The sequence below is a fragment of the Simochromis diagramma genome, unplaced genomic scaffold, assembly GCF_900408965.1.
Source record: "Simochromis diagramma unplaced genomic scaffold, fSimDia1.1 OVJJ01000596.1, whole genome shotgun sequence".
Taxonomy (NCBI): domain Eukaryota; kingdom Metazoa; phylum Chordata; class Actinopteri; order Cichliformes; family Cichlidae; genus Simochromis; species Simochromis diagramma.
The window spans coordinates 14,301,837-14,319,828 of NW_024387245.1; the positions used below are offsets into that span (position 1 = coordinate 14,301,837).

The window sequence follows — 17,992 nt, forward strand, 5'->3', positions numbered from 1 at the left end:
GTGAACATAAGGGAGAGTTGGGGGATATTTAACTGCAGACTTGGCCAAAATATGTTCAAGAAAAACCTTGGATCTTATCCCTCAAAACCTCCTGAACCTCAGTTTGGACTCTATCCAGCCTTGTATTGATTGCGACACAGAAAAAGCAAGCCTACTTTTTAGGCTAGAGATATAATTAGGATAGTACTCATCATAAACAGATGCAAAGCTAACAACATCTTGAATTTTCATGCTTATTATCTTCTTCTTTTTTTTAAATTATAGGAAGCATCTGAGTTGTTTTTAGCTTTTGTTGTCGCTGTGATTTAAAGTAGCAGACTCTCACAACCTCAGCACTTACCTCTGTGAGTCACTTCCAGACTTCCAATCTGGTAAACTGTATTATTCAAGACAGTGCGTACTCTGTATATCAGTCTCAGGTTGTTCAGAAAATGGTGCGGCATTGATTTTTAGCTGCGACAAAGAGAGGTGAAAGGCAGCAGCTAGATCAAGGCAAGCATTCAGCAAATCAAATAAGTTTGATGGGTGTTCTTTGACATTCATTGTTTTTCTGCTTTGTTTGCATCTCCATCGGATGCTGGAAAATAATTTGCATGGCCCTGGCAGTCTGCAAGACAGACTTCATATTGCAACGATTTATTTATTTATTTTTTGCACACATCGTGGTTCATGGAATTTTAATGGTTTAATGGTACCATCAAAGTGTTTGTGCTACATAACTTTTTAAATAGGTGATTAAAATGTAAAGTGTAATTCTTCTTTTTTGGTAGTTTTCCCTGAATGGGCTGACCGATGTTTTATTTCCCCTCCTGTTAATCCTTCCATCATTCCTGTGTGTTCACATTATTTCTAGTTCTTGTGTTTGCTTCTTTTTTCCTTGCTTTACCTTATTTTCCCTGCTACCTTCTTATCCCTTTTGACTCCAACCTTTTATTTAACCTTTTATCAAAATCCACTCCTGACATACAAATTTTTATCCTCTCTCTGCAGAATGGAGGCAGTGGGCTACCAGCGAGTGCTACAAGTAGACTTGGAGGTAAATGGGCTGATGGTAACTCAGGGGAGCAGGGAGGTGGCATGGCAGGTCGAGTATCCGCTCACGCGCACCCTGACCAGTGAAGTGCAGACTCTCATCCGTCTGGCACCGCAGGACCTGGGTGGCATCGTGCCACTGGCCATGGTGAGGAGTGACTGGTTGGAAACTGGAAGCATGTGTGCTTAAGGGAATATGTGTCTAAGTTCAGCGTTAGGCTAACTTAAAATAACCCATCAACACTACATGCATTTGTTTTTTGAGTGTGTTACCACAGATAGTTAGAGCCACAGTAAGTTTGCAAAGTTGTTACTTCCAATGTTATAAACTGTTTTACTACTTTGTGTCTGATACTTTACCCCAAACCAGTCGTCAGCAACCTTCAACATCAAAAGAGCGATTTGAGTTGCTCCTACCAAACAACGAGAGAAAAAAACCAGCATACCCGGGTCATTTGGGGTTGACAGGGGACAGATGAAACTGACTGATGAAATTAGGAAAGGATAAATAATGCATATATTATATGTATAAGGGTTGTGGCATCCTGGTGATGCTTTTTATACTAGTCGTCTGTGTATTCAACTTCCAGTGCAGAAGTCTACATGAGACTAAAATGCCTCAAAAAAAGCACATCAACAGATTCGGTCAGACCAACTTTAGCTCTTGGACACTGACATACTGAGAAGAAAACAAAAGATTTATCGAGACACATAAGATAAACCGAATCTGGGGCAGACCTTACCTGGTAGAAACAGAACACACTTTGGCATGTGAAGAGCTCAAACAAGGGTAGCAGGTGATATATAATCCTACACAATGGTGGAAACTTGAGCTAAATGTGACCCATGCAGCAGGACAGTTGTCTTAAGCAGATGAGACCGCATTTTTTTAAAAATGCATCAATGAAGTGCTTGTTGAAACAAGGTGACCTATATCTAACAAAGCCTGTTTTGCAATTGCAGAAGACAAGACTGGATGATCAAGAAGGTCTTGAGTTAGAATCCAGGGTGGGGTACTCCTAGGTTTACTGCTGAATCTAAATTGTGAGTGTGAAAGGTTACCTGTCTCAGTGTGTTAGTCCTGTGACAGACTGGTGGAGTGCCTGTGAAATCAGGGATAGGTTCCCCCTACTTCTACCCCACAGCCTTAAAATGGTTAAGTGGTAGTCTGAAAGCAAAAGCAAGAGATTATATTAGATGTCTAGTAGCTTTTGAACTTATTTCCACCCAAAAAGTAATATTATATTAATAACATAACTCTCTATAATGTAGTGGTTTATGCATTCAACTATCAAGATCACCAGTTTCATCCCGAAAGGAGAAACAGTCCCTTTGGGGTTGTATCAGGAAGGGCATCTGGTGTAAAACTCTGCCAAATCAATGCGGAGCTACCTGCTGTGGCAACCCCTTGTGAATGGGAGCAGGGAGCAGCTCAAAGTAGCTATTATATTAATAAGATAAACTTTCAACTTGGTGGCCATTGCATTGAGGCTGGTGTTAATTCAGGCAGGCCAGAATATCAGCTGTTGACTCAGCTGATTCCTTTCTACAAATCTAACTGGCAAATCTCATATAGCCAGTGCTTTTTTAGTTTATAGTTACTGCTGCCCTTTTACAAGCCGCTTTCCACTGACGTCTCCTCTGTTCTGCACAGGAGTGTTGCTCTTCTGGTTTTCCATACGACAGAACAGAACCATGTCAACAAATTAAACTAATTTTGAGTTTGACATCATAAAACCCAACACAATGGAAAATGTCTCGGCATCTTAATAATGCTGAGATGTGGATGCACTGGAAAGTTAAAGAGCAAAAAGAGAGCTGTAATGAAGAAAACCTCACAAACACCATTAGATTTGTGAGATCAACTTAAAGCTAAACATAGTACAAGATGAACACCCACATTCAATCATGTCTTGTAAGAAGATAGTTTTGGCAGTTACTTGGCAACTGCTTCTTTTACTTGTTTACTATGACATTCAAGGTCCAGTGAACATACTTTAAAAAAAACATGTTTCTTTTTAAAGAGTTTACAGCTCTCCCACACTAAAAACCTTTTTATAATGTATAAATGATAAAAGGGATAAAAGCAGCATGTCCTGTTCAGTGAACAACAAGGTATTGTCTAATTAGGAGCCACTCTGTATTTCAATTAGTTTCATTTTCCATTTTTAGTCTTAAAGTCTACAAGTTTCTTAGCAAGGCCATTGTGCATTTTTTGATTCTGACTTTAAATAAAAGTATTTAGCCTCTTTATAAAGAATAATAAGTTGCCATATGAAAGTATGGCAAAGCAATCATCATTTATTAGTCCTGAAGAAAAAACCCAGACCCAATTATTATTTTTAAAACAAAGCTTGGACTAACTTCTAATCGTCATGAAGCTTTTAAACGCCGCTCTCAATTTGCAGAATGAGAAGTTAAATTGAGTTGGATTTTAACAATCCAAATGTTGATGAATTGGCAAGTGGCTTATGATTGCTAACTGTATTATGATAATGACTGTGTAAACATAATGAATTGTTCTTAATTGTTTTTGAGGAAAATCGTTCTGTATGCTGAAGAGAGAATAGGGCAGTTTTAATTTTTGTCATTGATTATGTCCATGTACAAATCAAATGCTTTCAAGCACTTCATAAAGTTTTATCATACTCATTTTGTGAGGCAGCGGTGCACTGCTGATTTATGGTTTGTGGCGAGTAGAGTAGCTTTAAGGCTTTGGCTACATTTCTCCACTTTTAGTGGCTTAATAAAAGAGAATGCACACTCCAATTATATTGTATTAAATAATAGTAATACTAAAAAGTTTAATGGACAACTAATTGAAAGAGATATGAAAAAATGCAAAGATGTATTGTAATAAAGATTTCAGAAAGTACTGACAGCGTGCAAACTTTGATTTAAGAAGAAAATGTGTCTTATTAAAGATTCAATAATTTGTCAATAGGTCTAATTAGTTAGCTGTTATTAAATTAATAGTAGTAGTAATAAACATTGTCTGTTCAAGTCTTATTTAAACATTATTTAAATGCCAATTAGTGTTAAAGTAAGCATGGGGTGGCACAGGGGCAACAGCAGGAATCTCGGGAATGCAGGTGACAGAAACGGGAAGGAAAAAATGATCTGTTAAAAAAAATAATCGATATATACAGAGGTCTGGCTGGGAAATGGGACAAAGACATGCTCAGGTGAGGCGGGAATATAATCAAGAAAGTGAGGAGAAGAAACAAAGGCAGGAAGACACAGGAAAATAACCTTCAAAGTAAAACAGGAAGTTACTCTAAGACAGATAGCACATTGGCAAAAAAAAAGATAGAAACCGGTTAACAGAGAAGGTGAGAGGAAATGGGAAACTGAAGGAGTAAAGCAAAACCAATATGTGTGACAAAAAACAGAAACAATAACATTAACAGTATGCCTCTGTAATCCCCCCCCCACACACCCACACACACACACACACAAAATAAAAATAAATAAATAAATGAAGTAAAATAAAATACAAAAAAATGATAATAAAATTCTTCTTAGTTTCTGTTTTACATATGACAGCTAAGAAGCCTAAATACACCAAGGCTGAAGACCTAAAATGAACTAAGAGCCCACGCAACAGGAAAATGAATTTTTATGAAGAACTTTTGGATAACGTAAAAGTGCAATAACGAAGGTAAATCTTAGAACAACAGTACTTTGCTATCTTTACTAGTGCTGTAAGTTAGTTAAAAATTGTGTTTGTGGCCACACCGACACAGTGTTCACACACTACCTGCACCACTGGCAAGTTGGCCCACTTTACAAAAAGTCTGAAGGATCAACTACGTTACAAGGGCGCATAATGGTACTTCAACAGAGTGATCTAAAAACAGCAGCCCCATTTAAAATATTTAAGCAATATAACAGAAGATCATGTGAATTACTCTTAGCCAGTTCTCAAAGCGTTTTGCTCACTCCTCATATGTAGGACACTGTCTTGGTGCAGTCTTCGAGACGTTAGTTGTCTCTCTGACTTCTGAAAACAAATTCTGCTCTCTAAAGGGCACCCATGCTTTGACAGCACATATTGCTTGTTAAGTGCCAGCTAATAAATTAAAGGTAGATGAGTCATTGTCTGAGCAAACTGCGCCTTAGATGGCCATGTCCAGGGTATACCCCGCCTCTCCTCCAGCCTCCTCCAAAACACCGAACCCGATAGGATGTGTAAAAAATAGATGCACGGATGGATGGATGGGTGGATATATGACATCAGCCATCACCTTTGCGGCAGTATGTGTAGGTAGACACCAATCATTCCTGGCACTTAGCAGTACTTGTCTGGGTACAGAATGCCAGACACCCTTGTTCAAGAGAACTCTCATCTCTCCGTGAGTGCTCCTGGCCTTAACTCCCACAGAGAAGCACACGCATGCTCACACTTACCCAGTACCTCCTGGCTGCCAAACATGAAGTGCAGAACTTGTTTTTTTTTTTCTTCCTTTTTTTTTTTTTTTTTTGTTGTTCTTACAAGGGTTTTTTTGAACAGCTGAAAAATGCCTAGAATTGCTTTTTAAATTTGTCATTTGTGTGCATGCACAAAAAGGTCAAGAAGAAACAAGTACGAACGAGTGGATAAGAAGGCGCATGTTTAAACAGAAGATGGGTGAGATCAGTTTACGCATACCCTGACATTTTTAATTTTCTTTCATTTTTACTGAAGATATGTTTCTGTGAATCCTGCAGGTATAAGCTTTCTGCAGTCAGTGTTTAAGAGAGCGAGAGAGATCAGTATTGGATATTCATCCCGCAGCAATGGTCAAAGCTCATAATTTCAGAGGAGATGCATTTTCCAGGAAAATTGAACAGAGCAATTTGTAGTTCAACCGATGACTCGCAATTTTGTGCCTTTTATGGCAGGACAGGATATTATAGAATGCTAGATGAATACTGAAGACAATGAGGATCTTGTGTGAGTGCGCTAAGCAAGTAATTTAGCATTCAAAGCGTGTTTTTTTTTTTTTTCTGGAAATGAAAGGAGAATTCTGACGTGAAGATGAAATAATAGACTTGTAGATATATGTAATCTATTGCTACCCTTAAGAAAGACAAAATCATAGAGAGATTGCATTGCTAATCTTAAGTGGCAGTTATTATTGGAAAATTTGTGAGTTTAGTACTACTGAAAACTGCTTTCACGAGAGTGTAGTTTTTAGGAGTTAATACTAGATTGTATGGCTTGTTTGATGAGCAGTTTTGTCTCCATTTAGAAACCCTCAGTGGCTCTTGTCTTCAGTTTGTAACGCACTCCTGTTTGAAATCTCATAAATCAATACATTTAATAGAGGACAAGCGCAGAGGAAGTTGTCTGCACTTAAGCCACTGCTATTTTCCTCTTACTGTGTGAGAATTCTCATGCATTACTGAGATACTGAACTGAACTCTGGACCTGTGAATGCCAGCTCGACGTCACCAAGACAAATGGCGCTACATTGTTTGTGTTAAGTGATATTGGCTACTCTGATTTTAACGGGACAATCAAAGAAAACTGCAGGGCTGAACACAATCTGGCCCGGGAACAGACACGAAAAGAGAGACGATGGTGGTGTTTCATTAATAAGCTTGAAAGACGGTACATGCAGAGAACATGCCAGCTGAGTGTGCACTACTTTTACTGCATCCTCCCATGAATTTTTGATCCCTCTCTTGCTGCTCCCTGCCTCTCTGTTCTCTCATTAGAAGAGACAGCCAGTTGGCCCCCATAGCTCTTTACAGTACATCCCAAATGTAATCATTAGCATTTTATTCATAGCTTCTGAAACTCACTCTATTTCAAACTCAATAACATTCGCTTTGTGCTTACAGTCCCATAACATTATAATCAGCACCATTAGCAGGAAGCTCTGCATTAACTGTATTTGTGGCCGTGGTTAAGCACCTTTGTCTAGAATTATAATCACCAGGGCAAATTCAGATTTATTCATTTTGGCTCCATTCAGTGGTTTAAAGTGACTTTTTTTTTTAAAGAGGGTTTTCCTTTTTTTTAAATGATTTATAGTCCCACGTTTAAGCAGTGTGTAAAGTTACAAAGCCCAAAGTCAGCACCAGAGAGAGTATTTCTCTGCTACAGAACTGAGAAACTTTCTTTGTAGTCAAGGCTTCTCATCTGTTAGCCTACCTGTCTTTGTCACTATGTAGGAAAAAAAAAATGTAAAATACCCGCATAGCGGCTACTTTGGCACACTCTCAAGGAACGATGCAGTCTGCCATTATTTACTTTGAACAGCCGCTTCTGCTTTCAGAAAGTCTCATCTGCGATCAAAGCACAGCAAATGTTCTTTTGTTCACTTCAATAGTGAAGACAAGAGTCTTCATCCTGTCCAAGCTCTTGAAGAATGCAAGTTAACCAGCAGCTCGGAGAGTGCTCTTCCCATACTCACAGAAAACTCATTACTTTTGCAGACCAGGTGAGCAATCAGGGTATAGTCTTTTTTTTTTTAAGGGCGGAGGGTTAACAGGGGCTGGAGGTACCCCCAAGTTAAAATGATCTTTCATTAACAGATAATGATACTCTGAGCCAGCAAGACACCTCGTCCTCAGCGAGGGGTGCCTAGTCCTAGAACAAATCCCGTGTCAATACATGAAACAGTTTCTGAGAAATGTAACTTTCGGTTTGTCAGATTGGTCAGAATTCGCACTGGTGTTTTAAAAAATCTGAAATTCCCCAGATAACATTGGTGAAGCTTGGCGGGAAGTTTATCTGTGCCAATAATGGTGAAGATTGAAAGAAAAAAAGAAAGTGTTTTCGATAAATCAATTAAGTTGCCATGACTAGCTGCCATCTATCAGCCTTCAGGCCTCCTGCGAGTATTACAAGTCAAGAAAAAAATAATTTGGTTAAAGCAAATACTGTAATTCAGCAGCTGAAATACTACTTGGGTGACTGGTGAATGCATCGAAGTTTATAGTGCTTTTGAATAACAGGGTCCTGAATCCATATACAGTGGAACCCCGACTTACGAATACCCTGTTAAACGAAAAATTCAAGTTACAAAGGCACTGAACGGCAATATTTCTGCCCGTGTTACGAAATCCGCTGGCTCTGATTGGCTGAGCCCACAATGCCCACAATGCCTTCCGAATCATGTGACAACCCCTTGGTTTTCGTACTTGCGCTTCGCTGTTCCACTTGAACGACGTATTGTTGTTGCCGTTAGCAATTAGCCTATAGCCTATTGTTCACTCAAAAGGCGTGATGGGTGCTTTGACTTAGGAAAATTTCCGACTTACGAAAGACCCTCGGGAACTAATTAATTTCGTAAGTCGGAGTTCCACTGTACCCAGTTTGGTTTTCTCATTTCCTGTCCTTGCAATTTTAAGTTGGCAATCAACTTTGATGGACGAATGCTTTCGAAAATCAAAAGAACAAAAGAAGAAGTGAAAGCAGAAACCCTATGTGTTCCTATGCTGCTTGGCTGCTTAAACCAAGTCCAAAATAAAGGGTCGTATATCTATAATTTATACAAAGTGCTATCACTGCATCAGAACTCGCCAGCAATTTTCAAGCAAGATGCTATCAGTCATACTGTTTCACTGTCAGTAACAGTATTTGGAAATGACATGACAGCACTAATCGGGAAGCAGTGAGGCTATCCATTGGCATGCTAAGTGCCCTCAGGGCAACATTAGCCATCTGCATGCAACTATAATGCCCCTTATAGCTTAATTAAGTCCTCTTGTGTATATATGGGTCTCTAATTTTCTGCCTTATCTTTATGCTGTGCTTTTTGAATAAATGAATTCTCTTTATCACCTTCGCTCTGGGAAAAATGTTCCTTATGCATCAGGCTTGTTTGTCATTGTTGATCCTGATCATCCTACAGCAAGCAGGAGAGGGAGATGAGACAGCAGACAGTCAGGGAGATCAAAATTAGCAAACTCTATTCAAATAACAATGTTTCTGTTATTTATTTAGTTGTTTAGGACTGTAATTTCTTTGCTTCTTCTTTTTTCCTTCCTTCCCTCCTTCTGTGTTATGCACATGCCTGCATTAGAGGCCAGCTGACACCAAAGCTGAGGCTCTAAGGAAACACTTTATAAAGATCTTGCGGGGGGAGAAAAAACAAAAACTGAGTAATGTCATACCAGTTTCGAAATCCTGCGAACGTCTTTTCTGTATAGCAATTTCTGCATGTGCATGCTTCACTGAATCACTGAATGTATATCCTATGCAAGAACGAAATGAAGGGTGGCTCAAAACCTTTGCACAGTAGTGTAAAATAGCAGTGTGTCAGCAAGTACCTTCATATTATTGACACGCAACTTCTAAATCTAAAGAATGTGAATGATCACATTGGTTGGACTCAAAACCTTTTTTTTCAGGGTGGGTTGTGTAACAGTGAGCATGAAGCGGAGCGGCAGAGAATGAGGATGACATGTGTGCATATCCTCTGTACTCACACACAAACTATTTCACTTCTGCCGCCCAGCATGTCTCTCTTGCCTCTCTCAGGGCCCAAGATATGTATGTCAGTCAGGCTTTACTTTGAAGTTAAGCCTGTCCGTTCTGTCATTTGTTGTGGTTTGTTTACTTTTTTGCTGGCTTGCCTTCCTTACCCTTTCCCTCATTCTGTCAGGCTGGGTTGAGGGTCTTTTATTTGGCCAGCATGGGCCATGGTCCAGTATAGTGCTCTCTGGTTTATTCTAATCAAATGGCCTCAGCCAGAGACAGGAGAAAGGTCCTCAGAATATGGACAGGCTTTATCAGCGACAGCCAATTTATCACTGCTGACTTTGGCATTTCCGCTCCTTATGTTAAAGTGAGGAAGTATGAGGCAGGAAAAAACAACAGACGCTTAATATTTAATCTTACTAAAAGTATTTAGAGCTCACAGTACACAATAACAAACCCAACCCATTGCCAGGACAAGAAGTTATAAATCAATATCTAATTAATGAGGAGAGTATAAATCACTGTAGGCCCCAATTTAATAATCAATAGTGGTATTTCTTACTCATGGTCAATGCAGAATGGCCCCAAACTGCCTTCAACTCTTTATTTGCTAATACTGCAATTATAGCTGCTATGCCAATTGAGGTAAATCAGCGGAGACGCAGAAGCTGATTATTCAGCTTATTTCATCCTCAAAAAAACTCCAGATTCAATTGACTTTCAGCGTGTTTTCATCAAATACCTAGCTTACTAGCAAAATGTAGGATTTCTGCATACTCCGCTGTAAGTACTATGGAGTATTTTTGTTCACTCCCTAAAATGAAAACTCCAAACCCTGACGATTTGCTAAGTTTCAGCAGCTACACGTAAAATGACTGTCATCTTCCTAACTTTGGGAACAAAATAGTAATTTCCCTCTTTTGCTTGCTCCATCACATCACTCATCACTTCAGTTATCAGCACCTTGCTCCGGTTTTTCTCCGACTATAGCATTGCAGTGCAGAACACCTTGGCTGCTGTGCCTTTTTTCTCAAGTCATAACCGTAAAAGGATTATATTGTATGAACACCGCTCTCTCCTTCTGTTGTATCACCATTTCTAACAAAAAAAAAAATAGTGGGAAAAAAGAAATTAAATCCTTAGAGGCATTGATTCCCCTGCCTTTGCTTTCATTTTATCTCCTACTATACACTTTAAGATGTTCCAAAGTTTTTGAGTGGCAGGGGGAGACTATATAGGTGCTAGAGGGAATAGACTTTTTGATTGATAATTGATATGAACTGAATGGATGGAGTGCTGCAGTGGCAATATAAACCTACTGTACTGTTGGCCAACACAGAACAGGACCTGTGAGCTTCCTGCCAATCTCAACTGCTTAGAAAACAGTTGAGCTGTGGTTTTCTGTGGGTCAGAGGCATCTGTTCAGTGACTGAATAATAAACAGCTAGCCATGGTTAAAAGGTGTTCTGGGCCACATCTAAGACCAGCATATCTTAGATGTGTCCCTACCCTGCTCGTTTAAACCCTTTGAATAAGTCCATATGGATTAGTAGTCACTTATCATTATGCTGTAATTTCTTTTAACTCCATCTTTAGACCTCTTGTGCTTATAAGGTGTATCGTAGCAAGAGACTACACACAAAATCACAATTTTATGATTTTATTAGCAGTAGTTTTTGTATATTGGGTTTTTTTTTTTCATAATAATAGGGTAGTATTAATAGTAAAATACTATTTCCTAGCGTTTGCTCTAGCATCCAAATACTGTTACTGACAGTGAACAAGTTTGCAAAAAAATGTGAGGAAAATAATACGTTATGTTGTATGAATGAGCAAAGAAGCTGCAGTCGTAAGATGAAACAATGTGATAGGGTATAAACATTAGTCATTGTTCACACAAGCCTGCCATACAGAAGAGGGACTCCACTGCAGAGACTGGGAGGTTATCCAAAAGTGCAGGAACTTTAGGGGTTTGTTGTGCGTAGTCGTTATGTGTAAAAAGAGCCATCAGTTCCTAATTTTTCATTGGACTTGTCTGATCTGCGCAGGTCTTGAAACCAAAGTGGCAGAATAATAATGCCCTCTTGCAATAAAGCATATATATTAAATCACAGTTGGGTAACAACAGCAGATTTTGTCCTTGAGCGTTTACACATTTACATACAGTAACTATTCTCCAAGCAGGACTTTTGCAGTTTGTCTGCTACCTTACACATCATTCATCCACAACCATATCAGCCCCCACACACTCTATGCTTCTACCCCCTGCTGCTCAGAAATATAATGGCCTTTTATTGATTCTCCCTTCTTTCGCCTTCTTTCTTCTCTTTTCTTGCCCTGCTCTCTGCACTGCAATGAGAGGTTGTTAAGATAAGCTGCAGCATGAGAAGGGGGGAGACATGCCTCTTTTTCTTTTCTTTTTTTGAGCTGGGCAAAAAAAAGTAGGGTGTCTTTGTGCTTGCAAGTGTGTGTCTAAGTTAAGTTGTTGCATATCTATACTGATACTGTGGGTTGCTATGCAATATATGTAGCACTTTTATGTGTTTAGCTGTTTACGTGTATGTGTGCGCATTAGTCTATAATATAGTCATTTTCAGTCATAAATGCTTATCTGCTGGTGTGTACAAGTACGCCTCGTCAATGAGGAATACACACCAGACCTTCTCATCCACAGGGGGGATATTGAACAGCCAGGCGGTGGCTGATGAGACGTAGGTGGGTTTTACGGATGAAGACGCTGCCTTTGCTGCCTCGTGCATCATTAATGCTCTCTTATTAAATTTCACTTTTTTTGTCATTATGTGGATTACATTTGATCTTGTTCACTACTCAGTTCTTTATGAGGATGGACAGTCTCCGCAATACATGCTGAAGATCATTAAGACCTCTTTTTTATCATGCTGTTCCAGTTGTAATGGCTCACTAAGCAAAAAAAAAGGTACTTCCCATTACATGTAGAAGTAGTGATTACACAGAGAAGACTTTTTACAGGTGCTTAGTATCATCAGCACCATACAGTTAGCAGCAGATATATGCATCATTCACAACAAGGACTAGAGTTTATATGGATGTCTCACTTGTTGAGTGTTGGCTTTAATGGATTGCTGGAGATTTAAATATGCTTGAATATCATTTGAATCTGTGAGAAACGAGCCTCACTTTCAAATCCATTTCAGGAAATGAATTGTGCGCTGTATATCCCATGCTTTACCATCAATATACTATAAATGATCTGAAACTCAAACAAGGCAGACTTGCAAGTTTGTTTGTCTTTGTGAAACTTGAAACGTACAAGAGGCCTAACAATTGTGCTTGTAAAGGATAGCACTAAATTGCTCACTTGCAGGAATTTGCCCTCTGTTCATTCTAACTTTCGGGTTTGTTTCCCTTGTGGCAGGACAAACACATCCCTTGAGAAAGATCTATCAGCCAAGCAAGAAATATTTAAACAGAACAGCATGGAATCACCACCACACATTTCACCAAGGTTAAAAAGCAGTTTCTCTGTGTGTATGTCTGCAGATATGGGGGATAGTTAATGACAAAGAAAAACAAAAAGGCAACCGTTTTAATGAACAAATAGATGCCTTTGGCATTCACAAGCTCTTAGTAGTCTTATTTAAACTGAGCAGTGATGAGAATGATCGACTGTTATAGCAAATCTTCTATACGACGAACACACTGAGAGCTCAAGGATTACCAGGCATTGTCTTAATTGATCTCATTATCTTCTTCCTGCTCTTCTGTAAGGGCCGTCATTCTCAAGTGAATCTAGCTATAGCTTTGGAATGACTGCAATTTGGTGTGAAGCATTATTGTAAATGTTTTGTATCTTTTCTTTTAATTAAGGTTGGTTCTGGGGAATAATGGTGAATAGCTGGGAAGACTCGAATAACTGTCATACTGTGACCTCACTGCAATGTAAACCAGTAGAGGGAACAATATTAGGCATCTGTTTACTGATCTGAAGAATTAGCACTGTATATGTGATGTAAAGCCCTACATGGTTCAAGAGGGGGCTGTTCAAAATCGATTTAAACTAATAAGTGATGTCTCTCGGGGCGGTATCGGCTGGGCTAAAGAGTAGACTTTCAAATTAAAAAAAATCAAGGGGAGAATTAGAAGTGAGCTTACAACATTTCTGTAGCCCAGAGCTGTGTTAGCTGCTTCTAATCTTCGATTGAACCATCACACCCATCATTGAATATTGTATTGTGGGGATGTAGGTATCAGACTTTAAGAAGGTAGGAAAAAAATGCACAGAATAAAGATTTATATATATTTTCTTACATAGAAATGTTGCATTTTTGATCGTTCAGAGATTGAGAATCTTGTAATCATTCGAGTTATTTTAAAAAATGCCACACTTACTTATTTCAGGATTGTTAAATGTGAAGACTTGCTGCTTCATACATTCTATGCAATGTAAACAAAATGAAAAAAGCATGCTTATTGACTGATGCAAAAATCAATTTAAAAAAATCGTTACTATTTGCGCTCAAAGATCTTTAAGTGAACAGTCACACAGCCTCACTTGTGCTTTGCAGGATCTCTGTAGCAGTAAATAGCACTTCTCACAGCTGCTGCTCATCCTTACTGTATGATGGGCTACTTGAACGCGGAGGTAAAAATCCTTTTGCAATAACTACAGTCTATAGTTGCGTGAGATTTGACCTTCGGATAATAAATGGCATTTGAAACTAGGTTCACAGCATATAGAAGACACATTAGGGATATCACTATAAATATAAAACGTATATATTTTTTTCTACAATACATGTTTTTAATGTATGCAAACATACACAAAGTGTTGTTTGGTCTAGCTAGAAAACAAAAGACTGAGCACTAAAGCCTTTTGCCTAAATATTATGACCCCCACCCCACAGGCCAAAGGTTTGCCTATACACAGTGGGCATTTCTAATAACCCTTGCCCTGCCACCACTGAGATTTTTGGTTGCTTTGTTTTACTTGCACTAGTGTGCAGAAAGCATTTAGGTCATTTTGAAACACACTGGTATTCTTTTTTATTTTAGCCAATTGTTATCCTGTTTATGTTTATGTATATAACTTGGAAAGCTGCCAGTAAGTAAATCGTGTTTTTCCAAGTCTACACATAAATGTCATATCATCTTACATTTAATTTGCCTGCGGTATTTGAGTATTACCGTTACCTTTATCGTTGATATTGTTGGAAATGTTCTGCTCTTTGATGGAGCTCACAAAAAATATTCATAGCAACAAAGATGATGGTCGAGAATAGAATCTTCTCTACACACAAAATGATCCTGTGTATTTGTAAAATCAACAACACCAAAAGTTTGGCTAATAAGGAGGATGAAGGTGTCAGTAGAAAGTAACAATCAAACGTCGTCAGATCATCAGTTTCATGCTGGTTCAGTATTCCAACATGAAAGTGATATTATCATAGACTCGATTATTAAATATGGATGTAACTGCTGTTGGTTTTTAGAGCCATTTTTTGAAGTCTCGGATGCATTATTGCATTGTTTCCATTGGCATCTGTAACCAGAAGTGACAAGAGGATGGAGTGCCAGAAGTTATCAGATACAGTAATGCAATAGCAAAATTGGTTAGTAAATTGTATCCATGGACTTGAGGGGTGCATCCCATGGAGACGGAGACCTGAGGGGGTATATTATGAAGAACGTTCACTAGTGTTTCTTTGCATTAGCTAGCTAGACAAAATGTGAAACCCCAGTCAGAGGTGACGAGTATCATGATGGTGGTTATCAGCATTCTCTGTTAAACCAGACTTTCTGCATTAAGCTCGCTGCATGCTTCCATTGAGGATCACCTACTCTAATCAGAGACATCATCACACTGATGAATAATAAAGATCTATGAACATTATAAAGATATATAGTGAGCATTAAAATGCAAAACTGGTGCTGAAAATAAGACAAAAAAGTAATGCTGCAGATGATCATTAATCTTCTGATTCCACAATCATTACAAACACGCTGAGCAGGAAGAAAAAAAAACATTGACTTGTGTTTATTTTACCACTCTGTGCACACTCGCTGCTGCTGGGTTTTTTTTTCCTAACAGGAAAGCTGCACAATAGAGCTCCGAAAATTATGATACATTTAAGAATTAAATGTTAGTCGGTGGAAAGGAGATGGGGAAATCCCTTTAGTTTATCAATGCAAAATTAATTTTCATGATTGAAAATTACTGGTGATAAAAAAAATCTACTAATCATCTTTCTAATCAGAGCTCCAACAGCTGCAGTTTATGCAGTTTATGCATCTATAACATGCATTCCAGAAAATTCCTGATCATCCAGCCCCCTTTAAACCAAAATACTAAACACCGTCTGCTGAGAGCCAGTTTGAGTTGAGCACATACTACCATGGTGATTATCAAGGTAAAAAAAAAAGTGACACTTTTGTGAAAACTCTGACCTTAAGCTCAACAGTCTTGGCTAACCTAATCTCCATTCATAGTACACCTCTCTGCTGATTCGTACAAAATAAAAATAAAAAAAACACCAAAAGTGAAGCACAGACTTTTTGGTCCAGCTTTCATTATAATGAAGACACAGCACAATCCTTGTTATTTGTCAGATATTATATTGTCAGATAATAATAAGGCTTGCTGGCACCAATGCACCAACACCACAAACACTATCAACACGCTGTCACCAGTTAGCTGAGGTGAAGGCTAGCAGATTTAGAGTGGCCTAATCAACACCCACCTGTCCCTCAAAACAGCCACACGCCAAAAGGGCTAAAGCGAAGTAAATTAAATCCTTAGTAAAATATAAACAGATGAGTTATAAAAAAACAAACAAAAAAAAATCGTCCGTTATTGTCAAGGGAGAAATCAACTCAAGCAATGAAAATTATTTGGTGGCAGGTTGTAAAAGCATATATTAGCTGTATTTTAACATTGGAATCTACAGGGACTGATCCGCTTTCAGAGCCAGCCTCGAGTGGCCTTTCAAGAACATACATGTTTTTCACACTTTCATGTTTTACCCCTGGAGATTGCCCTTTGAATGTTATTGGTCATCTTGTAGAAAAGCTGTAGCCAAGTTTTTCATTGCTGCTTCATCATCAACTTTCAGCCCATCAGCTGCTTTATCTAGTAGAAAATCAGCCAATGGATTCTTAACTTGGGGTAAAGCAGGATTGAGGCAGCAGCAAAAAAGTTTATAATAATAGTAATATTAAGAGTATGTGTGTGTTTCTTTCTTTTTCACCTGACAGGACACTGAAATTCTCAACACGGCTGTGCTCACTGGGCGTACTGTCGCTGTTCCGCTGAAGGTCGTCACTGTAGGGACGGATGGTGCGGTCTCTGATGTTACAGAGTCAGTGGAGTGCAAGTCAACGGATGAACAGGTTATCAAGGTTCGTGCAACATGAATTCTTTTTTTTCCACTTTATCTCATCCTTAATGCTCAGCTTTCTAGTGGCATGCAGGTACGTTAACAGGAAGAATAACACTTCTGTTTGTGGGCTTCAAGAGTTTTTCGCACAGTGAAATCAAAATGAAGGTGCTCGTTTTCTTCTAGCAAAACATCAAAACATGTACCAAAATACATTAGTTTAATGGCAAGGGAAAAATAGAAAGCTGTTTGAAAAAGTCAGATTTTAAAACAGAAACCCTAGAAAGGGGGGGGGGGGGGGGGGTATCCTTTTCTCGTGCTCCAATTCACCACCATGAAGTGCAGCTTGGCAGCTTTTTTGTGTAATCTTGGTGAGAAACAGACAAAAAAAACACTGATTACATACTCTATACTCTGCTCTTGTTTTAAAGGAGGAATAATTAACAATCATCATGCTGAAAGAGAGTCTGTATCCATACCACTTATATATTACATAACACCATTAAACTGTCAAGGTGACAAACTGCTCACCATGACTGAATATAGCAAGTTTTAAATCTCTGTAAGTTGATTTTCATTGGCTTTTAGAGGTCTTACATAATTAATCTGAAACCTTACTGAATTTTTGGGAAGTGCTGCAAAGGATTTATTGTTAACATAAAATAAGGAAATAATTGTGAGCTGTTTACCGCCACAGCAGATTTATTATCCGTCTCTGCGGCGTTATGTGAAAGGAGAAGCAAGAAAAATATAACTGGGGAAAAATAAGAAAAATAAAAGTGTTTATTCTTGATTGTGAGTAGGCGTGATAAAAAAAGAACAGTGCTACAAGTGTGTTGTGTTTACTATACATGCATATCAGATAGAAGAAAAGAGGGAGATCTCTCAAAGGGTTTAATTATCAACTGAAGTAGTACCACATATTGTGACGCTGACCTCAGTAGTCTACTCCCCTGCCCGCTCGTCGGGTTTGAGAACAGTAAGCAGTACCCATCTTTTCTTCATACTATTTTCAAAGGCATCTCAAGATAAAACAGCTTTATTTTTCCCCACTTCACTGTTTCTTTGAGACTTTGAAGTTAAATCCTTCTTTTCTTTATGTTATATGTAGACAAAAAGGAGGACCCCAATGCAGACACAATCTAAGTTAAGCAAACAAAAGATGAGCTTTATTTCACTAAGCTGATAC

The 17,992-nt window shown here is 38.6% G+C and overlaps 1 protein-coding gene across 1 annotated transcript in view; it reads left to right on the top strand.

Annotated features, from left to right (window-relative positions):
• si:dkey-112m2.1 (transmembrane protein 132C) overlaps positions 1-17,992 on the top strand; it is a 175,523-nt gene that overhangs the window by 138,633 nt on the left and 18,898 nt on the right. Inside the window, exons 5-6 of the mRNA XM_040000154.1 lie at positions 991-1,180; positions 16,682-16,825. Of these exons, the coding sequence (XP_039856088.1) occupies positions 991-1,180; positions 16,682-16,825 (334 nt within the window). The remainder of the gene's footprint in view (positions 1-990; positions 1,181-16,681; positions 16,826-17,992) is intronic.